The following is a 12,951-nucleotide window of genomic DNA, read 5'->3' as shown; positions in this document are numbered from 1 at the left end:
TATCACATGTTTCCTAGAGGAACACTGTGGCCAACTAGTCACTCATACTGCAGTTCTTTAAACCTAAATTATTTCTTCCCTTTATTGATCTTTCTAGTCTATAATAAACTGATCCACTGGTTTACCTTCTTTCACTAAAAAAAAAAAACTTCTCTTCAACTTACTTTCAAATGATGACTTCAAAGCTATCCCAGAATGCTACCTGTTTTCTCTAAAGTTCCCAAGATGAAGACCGTATCTCTACCTGGCTGTCCTGAAGATACCTCAGACACACTCCTCCCTTTAAATCTATTCCTTCTTCTGCACTTTTCTTGATTAACAGCATTATCATTCACTCTGCTCCCAAACTAAAAACAGCCACAGTAATAGCCCTTTATTCAACACACTGGCTGTGGACTCCTCGATTCACAGTATCAAGTACAGGTAACTCAGCTAACACTTAACCCTGCCTTAAGTAGCTGAGAGGGAGTAGGCAAGAGAGATAACTCTGTACTAGCTGAGGTAAAGTTATCCAGTTAAGTCTATTTATCAGCAAAAGCAAAATAAGTCCTAGTGGTTTCTTACTCTGTGTGAAGGGACCTGTACCCTGTTTCAATACAGTAAATAACATTTCATATGGAAAAGTAAATTCTAGAACTCACAGCCCACACCAGTAACAAATAATTTATAACTGTATGGCATTACTTGGCATTATTCTGAAGGATGCAAGATTTCTTTTTAACGCCTATGTAAAATTCAATGACCATCTGAAAACTTTTGCTAACAGCTTTTATAACACAATCACTTTTGAAATTTTTCTTACCATTGCTTTTGCACCATCTGTTCAGATGACACTACATTTTCTTCAACTTATTTAATGAGTGTTAAAATATGATCTCTATATTTAACACTGTCTTGCAAGTATCAAGCGTTTTACCAAATAACACATCGTCACTTGTGTAAACGTATGGTGCAAAATGGAGAAAGTCTCCATACCATACTGTCTCGTAACTGAATTGTAAATATTTCCTATCATTTCAGCTTTTGGATTGTGCTACGGATTGAATTGTCTCCCCTCCCCCCAAATTCCTTTGGGGGACCCCTAACCCTCAATGTCACTGCATTGGAGGTAGGGTCTCTAGGAGGTAATTAAGGCTAAATGAAGTCCTAAGGGTGGGGTGCTGATCCGACAGAGAGAGTAACTCCCCTCTCCCCGCCCTGCACAGACAAAGAAAAAAGGCCATGTGAGGACTCGGCCATCTACCAGCCAGGAAGAGAGTCCTCACTGGGAACTAAACTGGCTGGGACCTTCATCTAGGACCTCTATCCTCTAGAACTGTGAAAAAAGAAATGTCTGTTGTTTAAGCTGCCCAGTCTCTAGCATACTGTATGACAGCCCAAGCTAAGAGACTAAATCAAATTTGTGGGGCGTGCATTCTTGGCTTCTTCTCTGGGCTGCATTATCTGGTAATTATACCAATTGTATTTTGGTAGTAGGCTACTCACCCTGCATGCTTGTAGTCCAGGACTTCATACCTCTTTACATATAGCTAGAGTTTCTTCAAAGTGTTCAAGGAACTATCTCATTGTGAATCACAAAGCTGAGTGTAGGAGAATGTAATGCAATTCCTGGCTTCCTGTTTTAGTGTTTGGCAAAAGAAAGTCATTGCAACTGAATGCAATGTGCTATCCTGGAATGGACCCTGAAAGAAGACATTAGTGGAAAAGCAGGTGAAATCCAAATAAGGTAGGGATTGTAGTTAAGAGTAATGTTCTAATATCAGCTTCTTGGTTAGGACAAATGTCCTAGGGTACTGTAAGATGTTAACACTGAGGGAACTGGGTGTAGGGTATGTGGGACCTCTTTGTACTGTGTTTGCAACTTTTCTGTTAAATTTAAAATGATTCCAAAAAGAAAGAGCTTATTAAAAAGAAAACCACTGCTTTCATGAATTGATCTCATAAGTTACGCATTTTAAATATGAAAGAAATTTAAGCTAATGAAATATAACCTGATCTGTTCTTATATATTAGAGTTTGGGCTTAAGATTTTATTTGCCAAAAGGCCTTTACCATTAAAAAAAGGTCTAAAGACCAGCAACCAATAGAGTGAAGTCCATACGCATCAGCAGCATGATGCAAGAAAAAGAGCAAAGGATCTGAAGCCAGACGGACTTGAGGTCTAATCCTGGGCCCATCACTTCCTGTACAATTTGGGCAAGCTAGTGTAATTCTGAGCCTAGTTTTCTTACTGGCAAAACAACACTGAAGATGCTCAATACAAGTCAGCTTGCTGGCCGTCCCCAGGTCTCCCAGGTCCTTGCGTCACCTGGCTTGGCCTTCCCCTTCAGCTGGGCTGCTCATGGCACACCCTTCGCCTGCCAGGCCTGTAACTGCTCTAGCTCTTGCCAAGATAGTTCTCTCTCTCTCTGGGACATCTTTCTGGATGTTTTGCATCTGGCCAACTTCTGCACATCCTTGAAGATTCGGCTCTTCATCATCCCTCAAAGGCTTCTCCAGATCCCCCCAGGGGAGGATGTACTGTGTTCTGAATACTTTCCCCACCCACCTTTGTTCTTTCAAAAAGGATTTGAGGCAGTCCTAAACAGTCATTTACTCCATCCTCCCAGCTCTTTCGTGACACTTCTATGGCTCTTAACACCCCCGAATCACTTCTTTATGTGCCTCTCCCCTCCACTACACCATAGAATCCTCAAGAATGAGGACAAGCTCTTGTTCCTGTCTCTCCACCTAGCACCTGATACAGGGCAGGCACTCTGTCTGCAAATGACTGACTTCTGCCCAGGAAATGAATCACTTTCTCTTTCTGTGTTTGTTATTTATTGCATCACATAAAACATTTTATGAAATACATGGTGGGCTTCTATTTAAACATCTGTACATAAGAATTTCACAAGCAACTAGTATTTTAAGTATAAGATAAAGTGTTTTGACTATTCTCTCCTAAGAACTACGGGCACACTCAGTGGCTGCCCAGGTTATAAACACTGCTTGGTACCTTGTATCATACAGAGGATAGTTTAATATCCAGATGTCCAAGAACCTAAGTGCTCATGAAGAAGCTAAACATTAAGACATTTTCAACTAGTATAATTATCTTTAATTTTTAAAGGGTATTCCTTTGAATAAACTTTCACCAGATCTTGGGGCAGAAGTCAGATGGTATTCAGAGAAAACAGTCTTTATGTCCATACAGTTTTATCAACAGACGGTTATTTCTCTTTCAAAGGTGAAGGAACGAAGATGTTAACCCATCACATCAATGGTGTGGCACGTCACCGCTCTCATCAGTCGGGCCTGCTTTCTGCCGGGCTCCCTGGGAAAGTGCTCCGTGTCCCTCCGTGTCCCGTAGCACGTGTGTCAAGTCCGCAGCATGGCAGGGAGCCCCACGGAGGAGGGCTGTGACTTCCAGGGGAGCCCCACCTGGACATAGCATGTGGCTCACACACGCTCGGCAGCTACGGGACATCTGCCCCAGCACCCCGGGGAGACTTGGAGGCAGGGGTGATGAGCGCGGAACACAACCAACAAGTGGGAAAGAGAAGACAGGTCTGTCCGGGGCTGAGAAACTGCTGGCTGTCATTAGCGTCGTGTGTGACCACTTATGCATCCCCTGACCCCTGGATGGTTGCCCTCATTAGCTTCACTCCAAGGTATAGAGTCGGTGGATAAGTCCCTCAAAGTTCTCGAAGTCCCCTACTTTCACTGTCCCAACTCTAGAGCCCCATGGTCCGTCTCATGATGTGCCTTTCCTGTGTTTGTAATTCATAGCTGAGCAGTGACAGCCGGTCACCAGATCAGGTCACTAAGCCAGGCTCAGCTCCTACGTCAGTGGAGGCTGGCAGTCCTTCCCCTTGTCTGGGGCTGGTTCTTTCCTCCAGGCCCTTCGACTCCATTCCAAGACTCTCTCTCTTTTTTTTTAAAGATTATATTTATTTACCTGACAGAGAGAGACACAGCGAGAGAGGGAACACGAGCAGGGGGAAGTGGGAGAGGGAGAAGCAGGCCTCCCGAGGAGCAGGGAGCCCGATGCGGGGCTCGATCCCAGGACCCCGGGGATCATGACCTGAGCCGAAGGCAGACGCTTAACGACTGAGCCACCCAGGCACCCCCCAAGAATCTCTTAACTCCTCAAACCTCCTACCCAGCTGCCTTCCCCCAGCTCTCAGCAGATAACCTCAACTCATCTTCACAGAGAAAATAGAGACCATCGGACTCAACCCCTCCCAAGCATCCTTCCAGCCCCTTCCTCAAGCCCCTTTCTCCCAACACCCCACCTCAGTCCCCCTGAGAGCTCAAGTGTCCTCCCTGTGCAAAGCCTGGCCTCCTGTCTGAGCTTTGATCCATCCCCTCCCCGCCAAAGCTCTTCTAGAGTAGCTGCATGTTCTTCTGCACTGTCTTTCCCGGAGACCATAGGGTCAGTCTCCCATTCTTAGGAACCAGAAACAACACTCCCCTCTCCCACTCCGGGGGTCCCCCTTCACGTCACTAAGGTTCTCAAAATAGTTCGTGCTTCCTATTTTCATTCACACTTTCCTTTCACTTCTCAATTCAATATGACATTTTAATTTTTATTAATTTATTTTTTAAAGATATCTCTACATCCAACATGGGGCTCAAACTTATGACCCTGAGATCAAGAGTTGCACGCTCTACCAACTGAGCCAGCTGGGTGCCCCTCAATATGACCTTTTTAAATTACAAAAATTACATGTTTGTGGTAGAAATTTTAGGTGATAACAAACCAAAACATGAGAATGTAAAAATTGTGAGGCCCCATGCCTTAGAAGAAACAATGTTAACATGTTGGTACAGAACCTTTGTCTTGTTTCTGTGCGCTCATAAATGACCATACGTCAGGTAAAACATTACATGTTATGGGTACATGTATTTTTTGAAACACAGACGGACACTCTCAGACTCCCACTGCATTGGTCCTTACTGGACCCTTTCCTCGGCTGGCTCCTTAAACGTTAGTGCTCTCACCCTCTGCCACCTGCTCCCCTTTCTTCTCCCTGCACATGCTCCCCGGGGCCTCCGTCACTCCTGGGGTTGCACTCCCACTGATCCACGAGTGCCATCCACACTCATTTCCAGCTCTGCCTCTCCTTGTAACTCCAGATCCCTTTATTACTCTGCCCTCCGGACATCTTGATTTGGATGTCCCACGCATACTTCCAACTTTGCATGAAGAACACAAAGTTCAGCATTTTTTTCCCTGCACCTGTTGCTATGACATATTTCTTTTCTTTCTTTTTTTTTTTTTGCATGCTATGACATATTTCTTATCTCTGTTAAGAGCAGCACCCTGTTACCAGTTCAACAAGCAAGCAAACAACAACAAACCACACACACATACACACACCCCTCCCACAGACACACACCCCTCCCACAGAACACAACTGGGTGTTATTTTGTGATTTCTCCACTCTCCTCCCTCTGCTATATCCAATCAGTTCCCAGGTTCTGTAGGTTTTACAACTAAATCTCTCTCAAATGAGTCTTCTCTCGTCTCCATCTTCAAGTATGGACATACTCATCTCTCTTGGGTTATATTCTAATAGTCTCCTAAACCAGCAGCAGAGTTCTGGAGTAGAAATTTTTCTGGGTCAGATTTCCTTATTATTCTCCAGCCTTCTGCATCTTCTTACTCTTTTCCACCCAATGATAATTTGCAATCCCATTTACAGTAGGACACATGGCCTTTATCTTTCCAATAGCTGATGAACTGAATTCCCAAGGTGATTTCTTTGCTTGTGCTGCTAATGTGGGAGGGTCCAAACACCTTCAATGGAGTGGAGAGGTCTCCAGTAAAGCCTGGACCCTCCATGATCTGTGGCCAAAGGTCAACAGTGGCCAAGAGCTCTCAATGAGAAGCTGGCAGAGGGCCTCCAGACCCTATCTCCAAGGAGAAAGCAAAGACAACAGGGGGAAGCCAACTTGCCCTATTTGCCTAGTCGGACTCTTTGTTGTGTGATATGCATTGCTAGACAGGGAGGGGATGCAGCTGGGGGCTTCTTGCTCAGAATGTCCATTTTAGCACCAGGCTGAAGACATCAATGGCGCTAGTTCTCCTGGGGTCCAGCTGGACACCAGCATGTTGATAAACTCTCCTAAAATTCTGTGAGAAAAAATCCCTGTGTATTTTGGGGTGGTTATTCAAAGCCTCAAGGGGCCAGGGTTGAGGGAAAGGGCCCTGGTACTGATAACAATTTTCCTCCCTCTGGCCTCACTATTCTTCCACCACATGATTGCTAAGGTGATTTTCTACTTGAGACAAAGGAGACCATGTCCCTTCCCTACTTGTCCTGAAGATGAAGTCCATGCTCCTTAGCTTGCCACTCTAGGCCTCTCTTTGTAACTTCATCTTTTGGCTCCTCCTGCACTTTATACCCCAGCCATTCCAAACTATAAACCATTCCTTGAATGTTCCATGCTTTTTTGAGCCACTGCCTGGAATGCCCTCTCCACTCACGTGTCTACCTAGAAATTTTCGACTCAAAATTTGAAACACTGCTCAAAAATCCATTGCTTTGTGAAGCCATCTTGGCTCTTGTGGAAGCTCCTCTCTTACCGCCAACCCAGGCAGCTACAACTTCTCTCTCCTCCTGAATACTCCCTCACCTTGGGAGTACTTCTATAACTGCAGGTGGCCCCGTGTACTGTGTTTGTTACGTGCCCACCTCCTCTGACTTCCCCGGGGCAAGATCAGCATCTCTCTCATCTTTACACACCTGCCACCTGGCACACAGCTGGTCCTCAACAAATAGGAACTGGATGAAGACGGACAGCCCTTCAGGCAGCAGGAGAGGAAAGGAAAGGGGCTTAAAGGGAGCTTCATCTCCTAAAGCATGTTTCAGGCCAGCATCAAAGTTGGGTCAGGGCACGGCTTAAAAGCTCGTCATGGAAAAAAGGGACATGGTGACAGGACACCGACTTTCTAAGCATTCTGGACTAGGGCTTGGGAGAGTTGAGAGAAACTGATCATTTAGGTAAATACGCCACTGCCCAAGGCAGCTGGGTGGGGGTACCAACAGGACTATAAAATCTTATATTAGCCTCAGAGAGCAGAAACATCTGCTAAAGCCACAGCGCGCAGGCTGGCCAAGTTCAGCAACGGGTTAGCCAGGACAGCCCTGTGACCAACGGAAAGGGCCACAGAGGGGAAGAATCAATCATCCGTGCAAAGAGGATCAGGAGGGACTAGCAGCAACGGGGGGTGGGGGGTGGGGGTTTCCAAAGCTCAGGGGAGCCAGATGTCAGCGACCCTGCCCGGAGCTGCAGCAGGGGCCTCCTCTGCCCCTTTCAGCCCAGGCCTTCACTGGCTCACAAACTCCCTCACACCCTCAGAGCTCATTGGCTGTCGGAGCCTGAGAACTTAGGGAGTTTTTCTCCTTTTCCCTGAGGACTTCAAGGTTTTAACAATAAGGTACAGCTAGCCCTCCACTCGCACACTGAAACAACTTAAAAGGAAACAGATAATTCATTTGCCAGCCAATATCTCTGTTTAAAGAGTTTTCTTTTTCATATCAACACTTCCATGAATTCCGAATTTGATCAACTCCTTGCTACACAGTCGGACATTAACAAAACATCAACACTCTGACAACCTGCTGGGGTCAGAAAGGAACATCTTAAAACTCTTTGGACTCCACGTTAAGACAGGCTTCCAATCCCAATCTTTGATCTCTATTATAAAGCAGTACCAATAAAATATCGTAGAGATTTATGGGTGAACTTCACTTGAGCTGTTTCACACCTAAAATAACATGGGTGCTGGGGCCAACAGGCAGACAATTTAGCTTTAGATTTCAACGGTTCAGGGTTTCTTTTACTTTTAAAACTTAATTCACTTATTTTTTAAAAATTACCTTACATTTTATAATTTCATCGTATTTCCCTCTCAGGGAAGACAGGAGACATTTACTGGGTAGATGTCACATCCCTCTGAGAAGGACAGGCCTCAACTCAGGTAGACACTTGTCCCCTTAATGAACAGATATGCCTAGGTGCACCTGGGTGCCTCAGTCAGTTAAATGAACAGATGCCTAATTTTTGTCAAAAAGAAAAAGTGTGTCCTTTTCATGGGACTTAAATGGATAATATTTCAATTTATCTTTCCTCCTGAGTATACTCTATTGTTAATGAGAATAGCCAAATACTTATTACTGTGAGTAAAATCCCAACAAAAAGAATTTCATTTTAAAGACAGTAAAACGGAATTTGACCCAACATCGGGTCCAAATTTGTATATTATTGTATAGTCCTGATCTATGGGATAATTCCCCAAATCAAGCTTTGACTGTAATTCTGGTATCAGCTACGTATAAGCCAGTAGCACTGAATGAAAAGAAATGGGTGCCACAGTCCCTCTAGGTGGGAAACCACCTGGCCCCCCACCCCCAACGCACACACGCCTTCCCCCATCTGATAAAGTTGGGAGAAATGATTCTGCCAAATGAGAAAGCAGAGAATCTGGAGGAAGAGGTAAGCAGCTCATCCAGCTTTTAAGAAGACCTTTATAGGCAAAGTAAAGTGAAAACAGCAAAGTTCCTGGCCACAGTCCTTTAAGAAACAAAAATGAGTGGCAAGAAAGGTCAGAGCCGTGGTTCAAAGGAACCAGAATGCATGGCTGCTGCTGTCCAAGGTTGTGGGCTGGCGTCACTCGCTCCAGCCAAGCTGGGGGCCAAGGCGGGCAGAAGGGGCCCACAGCCACTCGGGGGCACACGGGCCCCTCCTCCATCCAGCTCCGCACTTTTCAGAGCTCAGCAGCAGAGCCCCAACTCTGCAGTCCTGAGGAGAAATTCTAGAACTGCGACAATCACAAAAACAAAGAGAAGAGAAGAGGAAAGGAAATGTGCTTCGTTTTTTAACCCGATTTTATTTTTCCATTTTCTGATTTTGAAATGTAATTCCTGGTTATAAAAGGAGAATGCAACAGCTAGGTAAGAGAAAACCACCTGCTTAGAAGAACCTCTAACTGTGTCTAGAATTCTTAAATATTTGAATCTGAAGAACAGAGTTAAACTTTTCTACATGGGGAGAACAGTTCACATGTATTCACTTTCTGTGGTCTTGAAAGTCTAAGAGATTGTCACTTTTGTTTCTCTTTCCCTCATAACATCATAGTTTTGTAGATATAAGGGATTTTGGAGTCTGATCTCCCTTCCCTCAGAGGCCTTGGGCCAGGCAAAGGCCAGAGCTGGCCAACTCCATTTTTGGGGCAGGAGGTATGGACGGGGTATCTTTAACCTGAGGTTATATTAAGTGTAAACAATGTACAAATATCAGAGCCCTGTTCTCAGGAGAGCTAAGCTGTGAGTGAGGGGCCTGGCTTTTGAGTTGTTCCTTTGTCTGCGTAGGCCGGGTACCTACACTAAAAGGAGCCAGAGTGGAGCGAAAGTCATCGCCCAAAAAGCTTCAAAATGAAAACATTTTTTTTTTTTTAAAGATTTTATTTGTTTGACAGAGAGAGACACAGCGAGAGAGGGAACACAAGCAGGGGGAGCGGGAGAGGGAGAAGCAGGCTTCCCGCCGAGCAGGGAGCCCGATGCGGGGCTCGATCCCAGGACCCCAGGATCATGACCTGAGCCGAAGGCAGTTGCTTAACCACTGAGCCACCCAGGCGCCTGAAAACAGTTTTATTTAAGTATAATACACACACACACAAGTGCATGAGTCATAAAGGGAAAGTCTGTACCTTTTCACTAAGTGAAAGCTCATGTAATCAGGACCCAGATGAAGAATCACGGGCAGTCCCCCCCACCACTTGGGCTCTCTAGTCCTATGGTGTGAACCCACGCGACTTACTTGTTCGAGCTGCAGTTGATGGGTACCCAAGAGTTCCCTGTTTTTTTGGGTGGGACATGCTGTTATTTTAATTTACACTTCCCTGATAACGTATGATGTGGAGCATCTTTTCACATGTGTATTTGTCATCTATAGATCTTCTCTGGTGAAATCCTTTTCCATCTCTGAGATTCCAGGTTATCTTGTAGAGGGCAAGGCAGGAGCAGATTTGAACAGGGGTCGAAGCTTTTTCTCAAAAGCATTTCATTCCATTCTGTCATACTGTGACAATGCCATAGACATTAAAATGCCACATTACAGCATGTGGCTGCGTTGCAAAAACACTTTATAAAAACTGTGGCTGGTGTGGGCCGAGTTTGCTGAGCCCTGCTTTGGAACAACAGCTTGAAAGCAGTTACTTTCCCTCATTTCCTTCTGAACATGAGCACCTGTTTGAGTTACTCAGGTGGCAGGGCCAGTCTGAAACCTGAGACGGGTCCCTGTGTCTTGCCATGGTATGGTTCCTCTTGAATATATAAGGAAAACATGCAACCACCGAGGGGAAACACTTGCTGGAGCTTACATTGTAGGGAGACAAAACCATTTTTTTTAAGATCTCATTGGATGTGAGAAAAGATGTTCAGACAAGATTGCTGTTTCTCATGACTTTTTTTTTTCTTTTTTTGGTAAAAAAAGAGACAAGCAAAGGAAGGAGACCAAATAGGATGTCCTTCAATCCAAGAAACTGGAGACTGATACTTACCTTCTGAACTAAGTAGACGCTTGTAGCTCTCTCAGCAGCCACTTTATCCAGGGGGGATCCCTCGGGAACAAAATAGCTGACATCCGCAATGTGAACCCCCACTTCAAAGTTGCCTGTAGATGCAGAAGGAGGCTAATCAGTGTGGTGCAGAAGGCAAGGCCATCCCTCCCAGGAATCCCTCCCGAGACTGCATGGCACTCTCGGAGGCCCCGGGACTTGAGGTGCGGGTCACCGTTTCCAGTCTTGCTGGGGATTCCATTTGCCCCCGGTGATTTGCGTGGTTACTTTCCTCACTATATACTAGCAGATGGTGAGATTTTTATCCTCAAGAAACAACATTAACCATCTTTGCAAGATGTTTCCTGTTTCTAAAGGCCTCTTGTGTTTGTAAACATCAGCAGACTTGCCAAAGCAGTCTCATTTTGGATGGTGAATGAGCCCTTTTGGGGCACTAGAAATGAGGGAGTCCCCGATTCCTGTGGACTCTGCCTCTGAAGTCTTTGCTCTTCCCGTCCATTCCGAGCACAGCCTTTATGTCGAGCCCTGTACCTGGCCTTCCTACCTTGATTCTGCCTTCTTACTTAGCCCTGCACACTGTGGCCTGGAATTTTCTCAGCCATGGACCTGGTGATGCCACTCCTTAACCTGTAAGCCACGTCCTCGCTTGGTTTCACCCCAACTTGCCTTGCCAGCCTTCCAGCTCCCCCCTCCACATGTCTGCATGCAGCCATCATGGGAAACCTCTTTCCACTCCCAGAACATACCTTACCTCATCCCACTGACATGTCTGCTTGGCTCATGGTTTTTTCTTATGTTTGGGATCATCTCAACAGGACCTGCCTATCAAAATCCTTCTTACCTTATAAGGATCAATTCAAAGAGAATCTGGGAACAAGAGGAGATTCTCTGCCCTCTGTTTCTTCTACCTGCACTGTCAAAGCACCTAATCCATAAGTGAAGATGATTACCATGGTCTTTTCTTCAGAGCACTCATCTCTGCCAGAGATCACAGTGTATTTTTATTGGCTTACATATTTACTGTCTGCCTCTCTCCCTACAATGTAAGCTCCAGGAAGGCAGAACCTTTGTGTAAAGTTTACCGGTCTAGGCCCAGTACCTAGAAGAATGCCAGACAAATAGTAGGCACTCAACAAATACCTGTTGAGTGAATGAATTAATAATTGGTTTGTTTGCCTACTGTCTTTTCCTTTCTGGTAAAAGACCTACTTTTTTCCCCTCACAGAATTGCCCTGTCCCTTTCTGGTGGAGTGGGCCTGCCTACCAGTTCTGCCAAAGAGATGGGCACGTGACGTAGGCTGGTGGAACTACACTTAAAGTGGGGTTGAGGGGGTGGTTAGGTTATAAATTTAAGATTTACTCTTGAACATCCCATAAACCAGCTCTCAAATAGAGCATATATGATTATACACAAACACACTTACATACGTATATGAGAATGGACAGAGCGGACGGAATACAAAAAAGAGGACATATGTAAAGTAGGGGTACAGTATGATGAGCGCATCATGGGCAGACAGAGGTACACTGATGATATCAACATAAAGGTGAATTTGCTCAAATTTAAATATATGCTCGGGGTGCCTGGATGGCTCAGTCAATTGAGCATCCAACTCTTGGTTTCAGCTTGGGTCATGATCTCGTCGTGAGATGGAGCCCCACGTCGGGCTCCACTCTGAGCGGGGAGAATGCTTTAGATCCTCTCTCCCTCTCCCTCTGCCTCCCCACCCTCTACTCCTACCCCCACTCGCACGCACGCCTCTCTTTAAAATAAATAAATAAAATCTTTAAATATATGCTTGATGTAATTCCACTATACCCCATCCTTATTCATAGTAACTTCAGGAAAGAGGATCTCTCTGCTGGGACCCTGGACAGTAAGGACCGGCATAAGTCAGGAGCTGCCAAGGAAACATCTTTGCCAAACAATCATGCCAATATAGAGATTAATAGGTCTAGGAAATAAAGGGAGAATCATGATGGCCTTGTTTGAACTCCAGGATCCAGATGAACTTGAAACTAGTCTACCTATGGACTTGGCAGTTCATGAATCAATCAGTTCCTTTTCAGTTATGACTCACAGGAAGAATCCTGACTGACACCCAAGTTGACTCAGAAGAGCTTCTGCAGAGCACATCACTACTTGCTTCTGGCTGCCTACACAGTCAGTCCTAAAGTATCACACATTTTATCTGCAAATTTTGTAGCCATTTATTATCCCCCTATTCCTTCTTCTTTGGGGGACCCTTCTTCTCTCAGTTTTTTTCTAAATGGAAAATTCTTTAAGCATGGGGTGGTTAAAATAAGGGGTTCAGGGACAGAACAGAATTTAAGATTCCCCATTCCTCATCTACAGGGACTACCCTCCTACGGGGCATTCA

General features: G+C 45.2%; 1 protein-coding gene across 1 annotated transcript in view; it reads right to left on the bottom strand.

The window, feature by feature from the left end:
- DIS3L2 (DIS3 like 3'-5' exoribonuclease 2) overlaps positions 1–12,951 on the bottom strand; it is a 349,227-nt gene that overhangs the window by 93,593 nt on the left and 242,683 nt on the right. Inside the window, exon 12 of the mRNA XM_021690362.2 lies at positions 10,553–10,665. Within this exon, the coding sequence (XP_021546037.2) occupies positions 10,553–10,665 (113 nt within the window). The remainder of the gene's footprint in view (positions 1–10,552; positions 10,666–12,951) is intronic.

Source organism: Neomonachus schauinslandi, chromosome 3 (genome assembly GCF_002201575.2).
Source record: "Neomonachus schauinslandi chromosome 3, ASM220157v2, whole genome shotgun sequence".
Lineage (NCBI taxonomy): Eukaryota > Metazoa > Chordata > Mammalia > Carnivora > Phocidae > Neomonachus > Neomonachus schauinslandi.
Note: the sequence above shows the minus strand (reverse complement) of the source record. Positions and strands in the feature narration are given on the sequence as shown.